The 13,848-nt window shown below is 42.8% G+C and overlaps 1 protein-coding gene across 1 annotated transcript in view; it reads right to left on the reverse strand.

Annotated features, from left to right (window-relative positions):
- Positions 1-13,848, reverse strand: part of necab3 (N-terminal EF-hand calcium binding protein 3) — a gene marked incomplete at both ends in the record, with an annotated part of 57,209 nt that overhangs the window by 37,657 nt on the left and 5,704 nt on the right. The window contains one exon of the mRNA XM_083771063.1: positions 5,222-5,246. Coding sequence (XP_083627189.1) covers positions 5,222-5,246 — 25 coding nt within the window. The remainder of the gene's footprint in view (positions 1-5,221; positions 5,247-13,848) is intronic.

Raw genomic sequence — 13,848 nt, forward strand, 5'->3', positions numbered from 1 at the left:
CGTTCTCAAACATTTTCATGTCAAGGACCCCCAAAAATATATGTAATTGGCCGCCAACCCCATTTGAAAATATATTCTTCCATGGACCCCCTCACCAGAAGCAAAGATTTGACTTAAAAACGTTCGCTCTGAAAGAATATATATTCAAAGATTTGCAATGGGTCAAGTCAGGTGACCAGAACGTACAGTATAATATACTTGTAATTGTAATATTATTACAATGCTGGCCATCTTGTGCCAGACATCTAAAAATGAAGCCATTTGCATGATCGTCTAGGGTCCTTTAATCACCCTATGCACTCTTTCTTTTATTGTGTTTACCTCTGTTTTCGGCAAATCTAAAAGCTCTCTCTCTTTTTTTCCTCTTTTTTTTATCCCACGATGTTGTAACCCATATTGTTTTAACCTGGTGCCAATGCCTAAACTGTAATCCTGGGCGCTACTCTCCCTCTGCCAACCTGGGGAGAGCCCAGAACTGAGCTCATCCTTCCTTCAATGCCTGAGGAATGAGCCGCTTCTTATTACCTGACAGGGGGGAGTTTCCCCCGGTAGGACGTATAGCGTACGGAAAGAACACGTTATTCCTTTCCCCTCCATCAGGCGCCCCGGCTGGCCAGGGGGAGGCAGTTTAGAGACCAGGATTACTGCATGTTTTTTTGTTTGGGTTACCTACCCTAGGGGACACGGGGAGAACATGCAAACTACCCTAGGGGACACAGGGAGAACATGCAAACTCCACACAGAAAGGCCCTTTCGCCAACGAAAACGCTATTAAAAAAATAGTATCTCTACACAAATAGCTTATACAAGCTCACAGCATGTTGGATTGTGAGTGACACATTGTGAACTCATAGGAAGGGCTTGTATAGTTTTTGTTTGCCATACAATATATACTGTAAGACGAAGACAGATAAGTGAGTCATAACAAGAATGCATCTAAGCACACAGTCGCACGCACGCACGCACGCACGCACCCACGCACGCACGCACGCACGCACGCACGCACGCACGCACGCACGCACGCACGCACGCACGCACACACACACACTATCGTCTATCCCTTGCTGACCTGGCTCCCTAAGCAGAAAACTGTTTTGCCTGTACGTCAGGCCAGCTCTGCTCTGCCTGGACCCCACTTTTTTGATCAAAGTTTTTGTATTAATTTTCACACGAACTTTTTTTTCCCTCCCCTCCCCCCAGAGTTCCCGCTCTGAAAGAGCCACAACCCCGGTATCTTGCACCATATGAAATAAAAGGCACATACAAATATACATAGACATAATAGAAGACTAATAGAAGTATGCAAACAAATAATAATAATAATAATAATAATAATTATTATTATTAAAAAAAATATGCCTGGACCCCACTTTGATGGTAACTTGCATTTCTCTTTTGTACACGACCTCCATCCGCGAAAGAAAGGGAATTAATAAATATGGTATCACAGCTTTTATATCTATGTTTCATAGGACCCATCTATTTTTCATGTTTTCTTCACCCAGCGTGTACCCTGGTGTTCATATTAAACTGTAACACTAGTATATATGCTTCTCTGTACATCACAACAGCTTATTAGTGCTGAGCTCCGTCTCATCTATCTACTGTATACGTTACTATTATACAACAATATTCCTCTGGAGAGGACATACTCTGTTTATACTATAGTCTCTCTTTTCTTTACTTGATATATGCTGCATGATTATCCCTGTGGAGTTTATTACTGTAGGCTACAATAATTATTGCATGTAAATGAGAAACTGTATTGAATGAAATCATGTATAGTATCACAGTATATATTTTGTATACCGGTACATTTATCTCCAACTTTCTCCCCAACAACAGTAACCTCTCACTCGCTTCACTTGACACCCTCTGTGGCAGTGGTGTAAAGTAAGTGATACAGTAAGTGCATTTACTCAAGTACTGTACTTAAGTACAATTTAGATTATTTTGTTTTCATTATTATTTTTTACGTGACTTAGTGAGTATTTCCAATTTTCAATCATTTTACTTTTACTCCACAATTATTTGGAAACTATAACTACTAGTTACTTTGGAGATTTAGCTTTGGAGAGTTGCCGGCATGCAGCCACTGAAAGGCAAGAGCTGTAAAGATGTAATGTTTGGTGTCAAGGTGGTTATTACTACAGTACGTTCCGTGAATTATTTCTCTTTTTTTACTTTGTTACTACTGAGTAGTGAAGTGACAAAAACATAATAATAATCCAACGTATCCAGGCTGGATCCCAGGCTATTAATGATCCCCTGTAGCTGCTACCATGGCCCGCTGATGGCAGTTTGGCACCTGATTATTTACTTTGATATTGCATTGAGATAAGTGGTTTCCTTGTCACAGGGCATTGAGATAAGTGGTTCCCTTGTCACAGGGCATTGAGATAAGTGGTTCCCTTGTCACAGGGCATTTTCAACCACAGCAGCAGCTGAGGGAATGCTAGGCCTGACTCACACCTTTACAACAGACTGATGTATGCTTGTTGTATAGAGACTTATTGACTGATGCAAGCTCGCAATTCATTTCCAATGGGAGTCACATGGTTTGACACAACATTTGTGTTGTGTGATTGGGTGGGGGGCAGTCGAAACACAGCCGCAATGTGCTGTGTTGCGACGCATTGTGAGCTTGTTCGGCTATTTTCAAATAGTCAAAATGTATAGGGTTGAAGTGGTTAATGTATGTGTTCTAATCAAAATTAAAATTGCTAAAGTAACTAGTAACTATAAGTTACAAATGTCAGGAATACAGTCTGAGCCTTGGGTCTGGGCTTGCCTGTGGGTGTGACTATACTTTTAGTTGTTGCCATATGTGCTTCTGCCCTGACTAATTGTCTTTTCTTGTCATTCCAGTGCCGTCACTCCCACTCATCTGCTCACTCTCAATCAGCCAATCAGAGTGGAGCTTCACACCTGCACTCTGTTCGTTTGTCACACTCAGGTCACATTCTCACCAGAGAGCTTTGCTGCGATTAAAACGAATCCTGCTGCGCATTTTCAGAAAGTGCGCTTCGTTTGGCAGGTGTGAAGGCTCATTCGAATCCTAATGCGCAGCAAAGAACCGCATTTTACTCCGCCCAAAAACGGGGGTTTCGCTTCGCTTCCAATCGCACTTCCACTCGGTGCAGGTGTGAATGCAATCCGCAGTAAATAAAGGAAATGAAGCAAACATAATGTGGCGGGTGAGGAGCTGAACACAGTTGGAGACGGAGAAGGCATATTTTACGCAGCGCAAAGATGTCCCATTACTGTGGATAGACGTGGTCGAATAAGGAGACTGAAGCCCTGATCGAAATGAGGACGTGTACATTAATCAATTGCTTAAGAAAACACATAAAAACACTGCAGTGTAGCCTATTATAGCCTACAGAATATTCTGTCTGTCTGTCTGTGCGTGCCGTAAACATGGAGTGCTATGGAGTGCTGTCACTGTGTGGGGACTGGGGAGTTATATCAGTGCGCATGGAGGCACAGCGCTGTGCCTCCATGCCCAAAAGAACAGTGTGTGGCGGCTGCGTGCGTAGAGAGAGAGGGGGGGGGGGGGGGGGGGTCCCAGACGGCACGACACATGCACGTTATGAGTGTAATTTTATCACCATAGATTTCACTGTGTAGGCTAGTTTATGAATGGAACACATTGATAAAGGTCCCCCGTGCTGCGTTTCCAATTGCTGCGAATGACAGTGTGAAGGCAAACCGCAGCCAATTAAATATGCAAGAACCTCAATTTCCCCGCCCATACGCATCCAAGTCTACCGAAGTATTAGGTGAGAATCTGACCTCAGTCTACTTAAACCCTGTTTGTCTCTTTGTTCTCTGCCAGATTATATCTCCTGTGTCCCTGTGCTCTCTGCTCCAGTCCCACCAGTTTTGCTTGCATTTAGCTTTTGTTCTTTGACCTCCTGCCTGGATTCTGACCTTCCCTTTGCCTGCCGGATATTGGATTTGATTGCCAGGGTTTTTTGTGGTTCTATGTTCATGGACTTGTTTGGACTTCCTTTCCTGTGAACTGAATTACAATTAAAACTCTGTTTAACCTTCAACCTGTTTCCGTCCGCTTCTGGGTCCTAAAATCATATCCTGACAACAAATACTTGTAGTGGTGTAAAAGTAAACATTTTGGCTCTGAGATGTATATAGTGGAGTAGAAGTACAAGTACTGGAAATTGGAAATACTCAAGTACATGCCTAAGTACAAATACCTCAAAATTACTTGATAGTACTGTACTTAAGTAAAAGTACTAAGTTACTTTCCACCACTGATGAACTGTGGTGGTTTTCAAAAACTAAGTTGGCTGTCAGACTGATTACGCATAATAGCAGTTAGTTATCATTCAAAAACAAAGAAAGTACAGTATTTGTATGTGACAATGTTATTTAGAATTTTTTTATTAGAATTTTTTTCGTAAATATTATTGTGGCATATTAATGGCAATGTTGAAACATTTCCAAGAATGGTCAACAATAAAACAATATAACTAAAATAGCTGATCTATCATAGAGAGAGAAGAGGAGCAGCATTTGGAAGCTGTTTATTATGAAAACACGTTATCTTGCTATGCCCAGCTATTATTTGTATGAGGTGTGTGCACACGCACACACACACGCGCACACACACACACACACACACACACACACACACACACACACACACCCTCACACACACACACGCGCACACACACACACACACACACACACACACACACACACACACACACACACACACACACACACACACACACACACACACACACATTTTAAGAATTTCTTTATGTCCACACAAAGGGAAATGCACAAGGACACAACACAAACATTATATGGGTGCAGTTATGTTACAATCACAGGCCTATGACACATGTCTTGGAAAAATACAGCAAGAATGTCACTCAGCAGCGTCTCTAATAGCCATATTTCTATTTTTTTAATCTATTGTGTTGTTGTTATGTACTGTGATATGGATTCCCCTGAGTCTGCAATAAAGAATCAATCAATCAATCAATCATATTCGTTCTCACAACGGTGTTCAGGACTAGGCTCATGGTGGCATCATAGACAGTACAATGGGGACAGTACAACCCCTCGCAATGGGGACAGTACACGCACGCACGCACGCACACACGCACGCACGGACGCACACACGCACACACACGCCTGTCACGGTGTGACAGATTCATCATCAACAAGCATGTTATGTCATTGTACTCACCATTTTTGTCTGCTCTGCGAAAAATCTGGAGGGGAAAGAAAAGTGAGAGAAGATTAGTTTTGGGGGTTGTATAGGCAAGATATCACTGATTCTCTCAGGGCAATAAGCAAGTCCAGGTAATTAAAATCATGGCAAATAATACAAAACAAAAAGTCATTAGAAACTTGAACTATAAAACAATGTTATTATAATACAAAAATACTTTTCCTCATGCAGAGTCATATACTGTAATTATGATCCTCACAGAGAATTATTTCTTGATAATGACCGCTCCGCTCTATAACAGACCCCATGCCTAATCAAACCCTCTGAGCACCAGCTGTGCAGCTGCGCCCCACTTGTTTTACTGCTGTTTCCAACATGACAGCCATGTAAACACACACACACACACACACACACACACACACACACACACACACACACACACACACACACACACACACACACATACACATACACACACACACACACACACACACACACACACACACACACACACACACACACACACACACACACACACACATACACACTAGTGACAGCTGGGCAGACAAAGCCAGCACAAACTTATGGAATACTTTTTTTGTTGTGTTTTGGGTCAATTTATTATTAATTTATGTTAGGTAGCCATGTAATAAGCAGGATAATATCTGGCTAGCTGCTCATTGTCGGGATATAATTCACCTTCAGGGTGATTAACCACCTCGGATTCGCCTCGGTGGTTAAACTCCCTGTCGGTGAATTATCTCCTGACAATGTCCACCTAGCCAGATATTATCCTTTCCTTTACATATTATTGTGCTTCCACGTCCAACCGGCATCTCACCCACTCAGGACTGACAGGCCTGCCAATTTTGACCTACATGTTATTAATAATAACAGCTGCAGTCGTTATCGCTAACAAGCTGCAGGTCTCTGCTTGTGTTCTTCCCCACTGTCTGTCTGCAGTGTCTGCCTATGTGTGCAGCCCTACTCGTTATGTTATGGATATAGAGGACAGGTCATTTATATCCTAGGCCATTGCTGCATTTTTAAGATCAATGTTTTCACCCCCTTTGTTTATGTGAGAGCTAGCATAAACTCGTTGCTGTCGGGAGGAAACCTCATAACTCCATCAGTGTTATTGAACACCCTTTACTGTGTTGTTTCGAAAATATTAACCAATGGAAAGTAGTAAAAAGTGCTTTGGACAAAACCTCTTAACTCCATTGGACCCTCAAAATGTCTGCTAAAGCAACTAACTCCACCACCTCTCTCCCTCTCATGGAAGTAATTGACAATATATAAAGTTACAACACCAACTTTGATGAGGCTGTATTGCTTTGTTTTAAAAATATAAGGTTTACTTAATTTCCTGAAAGTTTTATATTTTTAATTTCCTGAAAAATGAACATTTTGGATTTATGAGGTTTCCTCCCGACAGCAGAGATAGCATGTTTTTTGTCAGGTGAAACCTGACCAGTGAAAGCTCATGAAATGTATAGAAGACCTAGTCATACATGAGTCATACTGAGGACCTAGTCGCGATTGGCTGCAACACACACTGCTGTCATCATGTATTGGTTACAGGTAATAGTTATGTAACGTAATGTTATGATTGAGACCGGCTGAGCTAAATAAAGAAACCTGCAGCGCTTCTTTCACCTGACAAATATCACTGTGTGATCATTTCTTGTTTTTTGACCTGGCATGCTATAGTTTGTATAGTTTAATATAAAAAAAATGACTTAGACTGATGCTAGGTTCTTGGTTTACCTATGATCCTAGATCACTGAGCCACTATATATTACCTTGTTTACTGCAAGTCCATTTGGATAAAGCGTGTCTGCTAAATGCCCAAATTGTAAATTGTAAAAATAGTTGGAATTCACCCTTTGTCAGCCTTCTGATTGGTCCCTGACTGACTAACCAGTAGGCTTTTTCTGCCTTGTTCTGCCCTGTTTCCGCCAGCTTGTTTATGTTGAATTTGAAACATCTTTTTGGGGAAAAACTCAAAACTAAAAACATTATGCAGCTGTGATGTTCCTTTTTACTGACACCAAGTTTAAAATAAGAATTGAGTGCACAGAATATCAATATGAAGCTATTTCAATGGTAGTGGATGGAGAGAGGATTTTTGTCCAACCATGAAACGGCAACCAATGAGTGCGAAGTGGGGCACAACCTTAGAGTATATATGAATAGAGACGGCACCGGATTCCTCCTCCCATCCACTTGCATTAAGTTGCTCAAAAGCGCATGAGGCGATTTCACTCCTAGGAACAAGTGCATTCTGGGATGGATTGCCCCAATAACATGAACGCGCTGGTAGTTGACTATCATTGTGCCGTTTGTGCGCGTTCACGTATGAAACATTCGTTCACGTGTCATGGCCCCAATAACATGAACGTGTGCAATGATAGTCAACGGACCAGCGCTGGCTCGAGCTGCAATACCAAATTCGGCCACTATGTCCATTCCTCCGGGTGCCGTCTCTATTCATATATACTCTAAGGGCACAGCCACGTGCGGGACTTGACAAAGGGTGAATTGGATGATTTGTTTTCAAGTCGGTATAATTCAAACGTTTTCCAAATACAGTCTTATATTCAATATGCCAACGCTGTCAGCCTGTCATGTTGTTGCTGCAAATGGAGGCTGAAACCAAACCATCAGGTCTGCAGTGCCAGTGACCAATTAGTCAAACAGAGGAGATGAAAGACCAAAGCACTCTTCTAAAGAAAATTGTCATTCCCTGCAGTGACTGGCATACAGGATAAAATTAGTTTTTTGTTTAATTTTGCTGGCACAAAGATATGTGCGAGCCATTGCTCATTTTTTGTATTCTTTCTGATAAACAAAATACACATGACACCACGCCACATCATCATCATCAACAACAACAGGATCTCCCGCAGGTATACAGTAGGTATAATTAGATAGATACCTGCCGAAGGCCAGTGAGGCCGAAACATTGCATTTTTGTCCGCTCTGTTTTGGGAGCTTTCAAAACGGTGTGAGCAGCAAACTCTTTATACAACTAAATCACAAATTATTCCCCTTTAGCTATTACAATAACTACCTGCTAGACAAGACATGGACTATCCTGTCCTTTGTCATTATTCCATCTTCATCAATACCATCTCTCTCCCTATGGCACAGTATACACTTTTTCACTCGTCTGGACTCCTACCAAACATCACAATCCATTCCAGGTCTAGCTAAAAGCCACTCCCTGCCATAGCTGTCTGCGTCTTTTGGCTCTCTGGTGTCAGGAGATAATAATGCATCATTTACAGCAAGCTCCCAAAAGGTCAGTCCCTCCTGCTTCCCAGAGCGCTGCTATTCTGATGAGATCTGATACTGTATGCTCACCTCGGAGGCTTAACTGATACTGATGGATCTTCACAGGGATTTTTTAATCTGGGCAAGGCATTCTACGGTAAAATATGAAGCTTGTGAACAACATTCATCCACTCCACTATCTCTGCCAACAGTGTGATTTTTATTTTCCTTTTTATTAATGCACAGATCAATAATTAATTTCATATGGGAATGTTTGTTTATCCTCTTCTGACCAATCCCACTGAGCATTTTTCAAGCTATTAGACGTCTAAATGACCATCTAAAAATTGGTCTAAAAATGAAAGTTTTTTTGTTGCTGTTTATATATAGACGCGTCTACTGTAGATGCTAATCAACGTCTAGAGAGAGAGAGAGAGCTCTCTAGAGAGAGAGAACAAAAACAATGGAAGAAATGATTTCACCACAAACACAAATTGTTCCTGACCTGAACTCCTTTTTGAGACACTAAATGCTTCATCCACTATTAGCGTGGGCTGCTGCAGCTTGTACAGTATACATTCCTCTCCCTGTATCTAATCTATACTGAAGCTACTTGGATCAATATAGTAAGAAAGGGGGATTGTAAAGGCTTTCTCTTGTTATCCTATCTTCCACATGTCAACCTGGCTGTACAGTATCATGCTGCAACAAGGGACTCATCCACAAACAAATGGAAATTAGACCATCGGCTATATCTTGCGCCACCCCTTAACCCTTAACCCTAAACCTATTTTTTAAGTGGTGCAACCACTTCTACATCCAGCATGCAATGCCCTGTACCTGTATATAGATATAGATGTAGATCGGCTACAAAGTTTAGGGATAAGGGATAAGGGTGGCGCAATTATATACTTGGTTGTGCATTATTTTGTGCACTGAAAAGAGTACAACCTCACAACATGTCGCAGTGAAATGTGGGCCATTTTAGTGTACGCAGTTGTAGTTATCTCTGGATCGATATCTCATGATGATGTGTCACTAGCAAAGCTTAAGCAGTTTTATAGACACTAAAATTCAACCCCCAGTGGTGCATCATGGATCAGCGATTCTCAAAATTGGATCCAAATGAATTTTATGATCTCAACAATACAAGCTAAGAAGCTTAACATATTGTGTGGGCTGCGGAGAAGGCTCATCTGACAAAGCTTATTTGTTGTTTCCCTTTTTGGCGGGCCATTCTGGAGGGAGGGCAGAATCCATTTCTTGCGGCCGACGGCCGTCGCGACGGACCTGTCCGTCGGGAGGTCCGTCGGTCCGTCGGGGGGTCCGTCGGTCCGTCGGTCCGTCGGGAGGTCCGTCGGTCCGTCGGGAGGTCCGTCGGTCCGTCGGGAGGTCCGTCGGTCCGTCGGGAGGTCCGTCGGTCCGTCGGGGGGTCCGTCGGTCCGTCGGGAGGTCCGTCGGTCCGTCGGGGGGTCCGTCGGTCCGTCGGTGGGTCCGTCGGTCCGTCGGGAGGTCCGTCGGTCCGTTGGGGGGTCCGTCGGTCCGTCGGGGGGTCCGTCGATCCGTCGGGGGGTCCGTCGGTCGTAACTCTGTCATTTCTCTACCGTTTAGGACGGGGGTGGTCTCATTTGAATCGTTTGGACCCCCCGGGGGCGTCTATGGGGGTCTCAAGTTTCGGGGACCCCTGGGTACCCCCAGGGACCCCCAAATTGTAACTCTGTCATTTCTCTACCGTTTTGGACGGGGGTGGTCTCATTTGAATCGTGTCGCCCCCCCGGGGGCGTCTATGGGGGTCTCGAGGTTCGGGGACCCCTGGGGACCCCTGGGGACCCCCAAATTGTAACTCTGTCATTTCTCTACCGTTTTGGACGGGGGTGGTCTCATTTGAATCGTGTCGCCCCCCCGGGGGCGTCTATGGGGGTCTCGAGGTTCGGGGACCCCTGGGGACCCCTGGGGACCCCCAAATTGTAACTCTGTCATTTCTCTACCGTTTTGGACGGGGGTGGTCTCATTTGAATCGTGTCGCCCCCCTGGAGGTTTCTTTGGGGGTCTCAAGGTTCGGGGACCCCTGGGGACCCCTGGGGACCCCCAAATTGTAACTCTGTCATTTCTCTACCGTTTTGGACGGGGGTGGTCTCATTTGAATCGTGTCGCCCCCCTGGAGGTTTCTTTGGGGGTCTCAAGATTCGGGGACCCCTGGGGACCCCCAAATTGTAACTCTGTCATTTCTCTACCGTTTTGGACGGGGGTGGTCTCATTTGAATCGTGTCGCCCCCCTGGAGGTTTCTTTGGGGGTCTCAAGGTTCGGGGACCCCTGGGGACCCCCAAATGGTAACTCTGTCATTTCTCTACCGTTTTGGACGGGGGTGGTCTCATTTGAATCGTGACTTAGTTATGAAAAATACAGCATTAGCTTAGAAATCAGGACCAGCCAAACTATTGACTAGGGTCAAACTACTACAGGATGTTGTTGATCGTTCAACCGGAAGTGACTTAGGAATGCACTGCTCCTCCTTGTGGATAGGGGGAGAGCTGTCTTCCTGAGGGTGTTCACTCTCCATTCCTACATGCTGCCACTCCTACATTGACTTCTAATTGTCGGAATGGTGGTATGCTTCATATTTGTAAACATCCCACCATTCCGACAGAAAAAAGTCCCACCATTCCGACAGGGACCCGCGGCAGAAAAAGTCCCACCATTCCGACAGATCACTTTCACAACTATTTATTTATTTATTATTATTTATATTTATATTTATATTTATATTTATATTTATGTATTTATGTATTTATGTATTTATGTATTTATGTATTTATTTATTATTATTTATATTATTATTTTTATTTATTTATTATTGTTTTTATTATTTTATTCATGGTTTATTGATTATAGTACAAATGGTTTACAACTATTTCTTTATTTATTATTATTTATATTAATATAAATATTATTTATATATATATATATATATATATATATTTATTATTATTATTATTATTATTATTATTATTATTATTATTATTATTATTTTTATGGTTTATTGATTATAGTACAAATGGTTTACAACTATTTATTTATTATGTATTATTTATTATTATTTATTTATTTATTTATTTATTTATTTATAGTTGATTGATTATAGTACAAATGGTTTACAACTATTTATTTATTATTTATATTAATATAAATATTATTTTTTATATTCTTTATTTATTTAATTTATTTATTATTTAATTTATTTATTATTATTTATTTATTTATTTATTTATTTATATTATTATTTTATTTATTTATTATTGTTTTTATTATTTTATTCATGGTTTATTGATTATAGTACAAATTGTTTACAACTATTTATTTATTATTTATTTATTATTATTTATATTAATATAAATATTATTATTTATATTTATTTATTTATTGACATTTTTTGTATGTTTTGCCTTTACATCACTAAAGTAGTGTATCATGTATCATGTCAGTGTCATGGTCAGTGTCATGTCAGTATCATGTCAGTGTCATGGTCAGTGTCATGGTCAGTATCATGTCAGTATCATGGTCAGTATCATGTCAGTATCATGGTCAGTGTCATGGTCAGTGTCATGGTCAGTATCATGTCAGTATCATGGTCAGTATCATGTCAGTATCATGGTCAGTGTCATGTCAGTATCATCGTCAGTGTCATGTCAGTATCATGTCAGTGTCATGGTCAGTATCATGTCAGTGTCATGGTCAGTGTCATGGTCGGTGTCATGTCAGTGTCATGGTCGGTGTCATGTCAGTGTCATGGTCAGTGTCATGTCAGTGTCATGGTCAGTGTCATGGTCGGTGTCATGTCAGTGTCATGTCAGTGTCATGGTCGGTGTCATGTCAGTGTCATGGTCAGTGTCATGTCAGTGTCATGGTCAGTGTCATGGTCGGTGTCATGGTCGGTGTCATGTCAGTGTCATGGCCAGTGTCATGTCAGTGTCATGGTCAGTGTCATGGTCGGTGTCATGTCAGTGTCATGGTCGGTGTCATGTCAGTGTCATTGTCAGTATCATGTCAGTATCATGGTCAGTGTCATGGTCAGTATCATGTCAGTATCATGTCAGTATCATGGTCAGTATCATGTCAGTGTCATGGTCAGTATCATGTCAGTATCATGGTCAGTATCATGTCAGTATCATGTCAGTATCATTATATCTATTACGTTATGTGCTCGTCTTTTAATTATATTATGAGCTGATTACTACATTATGAGGTCAGATGTAGAGTTGCTGGCCGCCTCAGCTCCATATATGGAGATCTAGGTGATGATCCAGTCTTTTCAATGTATGGCTATCCAGGGTTTGATGAGGTCAGTGTCGGGATCTTATATCATATATGGAAACGGCCATATATGGTGGTATGACGTGTCACGAGGCGTGACCATATATGGAGGCATGACACGAGGCGTGACATGACACACTTACTGACTGACTGACTGACTGACGGGAAATGCAGGTTTTCATAGTAAATTAAATGCATATGGTCGTGTGTCTGTGGTCTATGGTCTGGACATGGTGTGTGTGGGAAAAAGCACTTCCGGTCCCTCCCCTTGCGAAACTGCAGCTGGGTGCTATTGTCTTTATAAGTCCAATGAAACACTTCTTTGTAACGTATGGCCGCTGTAGTGTAGCGGTCTAATCTCTCGCCTCTCAATTTTTTTGTGTTGGGGCCGCTGGTTCGAATCGCGCGGTCGCAAGAAATGGATTCTGACCTCCCTCAAAACGGGAGGTAGAGAAATGACAGAGTTACCATTTGGGGGTCCCTGGGGGTCCCCGAACCTTGAGACCCCCAAAGAAACCTCCAGGGGGGCGACACGATTCCAAAGAGCCCACCCCCGTCCAAAACGGAGATAAATTACAGACTAACCATTTGGGGTCCCTGGGGGTCCCCAGGGGTCCCCGAACTTAGAGACCCCCATAGAAACCTCCAGGGGGGCGACACGATTCAAATGAGCCCACCCACGTCCAAAACGGTAGAGAAATGACAGAGTTACCATTTGGGGGTCCCTGGGGGTCCCCAGGGGTCCCCGAACCTCGAGACCCCCATAGAAACCTCCAGGGGGGCGACACGATTCAAATGAGCCCACCCATGTCCAAAACGGTACAGAAATGACAGAGTTACCATTTGGGGGTCCGTGGGGGTCCCCAGGGGTCCCCGAACCTCGAGACCCCCATAGAAACCTCCAGGGGGGCCACACGATTCCAAAGAGCCCACCCCCGTCCAAAACGGTAGAGAAATGACAGTTACCATTTGGGGGTCCCTGGGGGTCCCCAGGGGTCCCCGAACCTCGAGACCCCCATAGAAACCTCCAGGGGGGCCACACGATTCCAAA

Source organism: Protomyctophum parallelum (assembly GCF_964188405.1).
Source record: "Protomyctophum parallelum genome assembly, chromosome: 8".
In the NCBI taxonomy this organism is placed as follows: domain Eukaryota; kingdom Metazoa; phylum Chordata; class Actinopteri; order Myctophiformes; family Myctophidae; genus Protomyctophum; species Protomyctophum parallelum.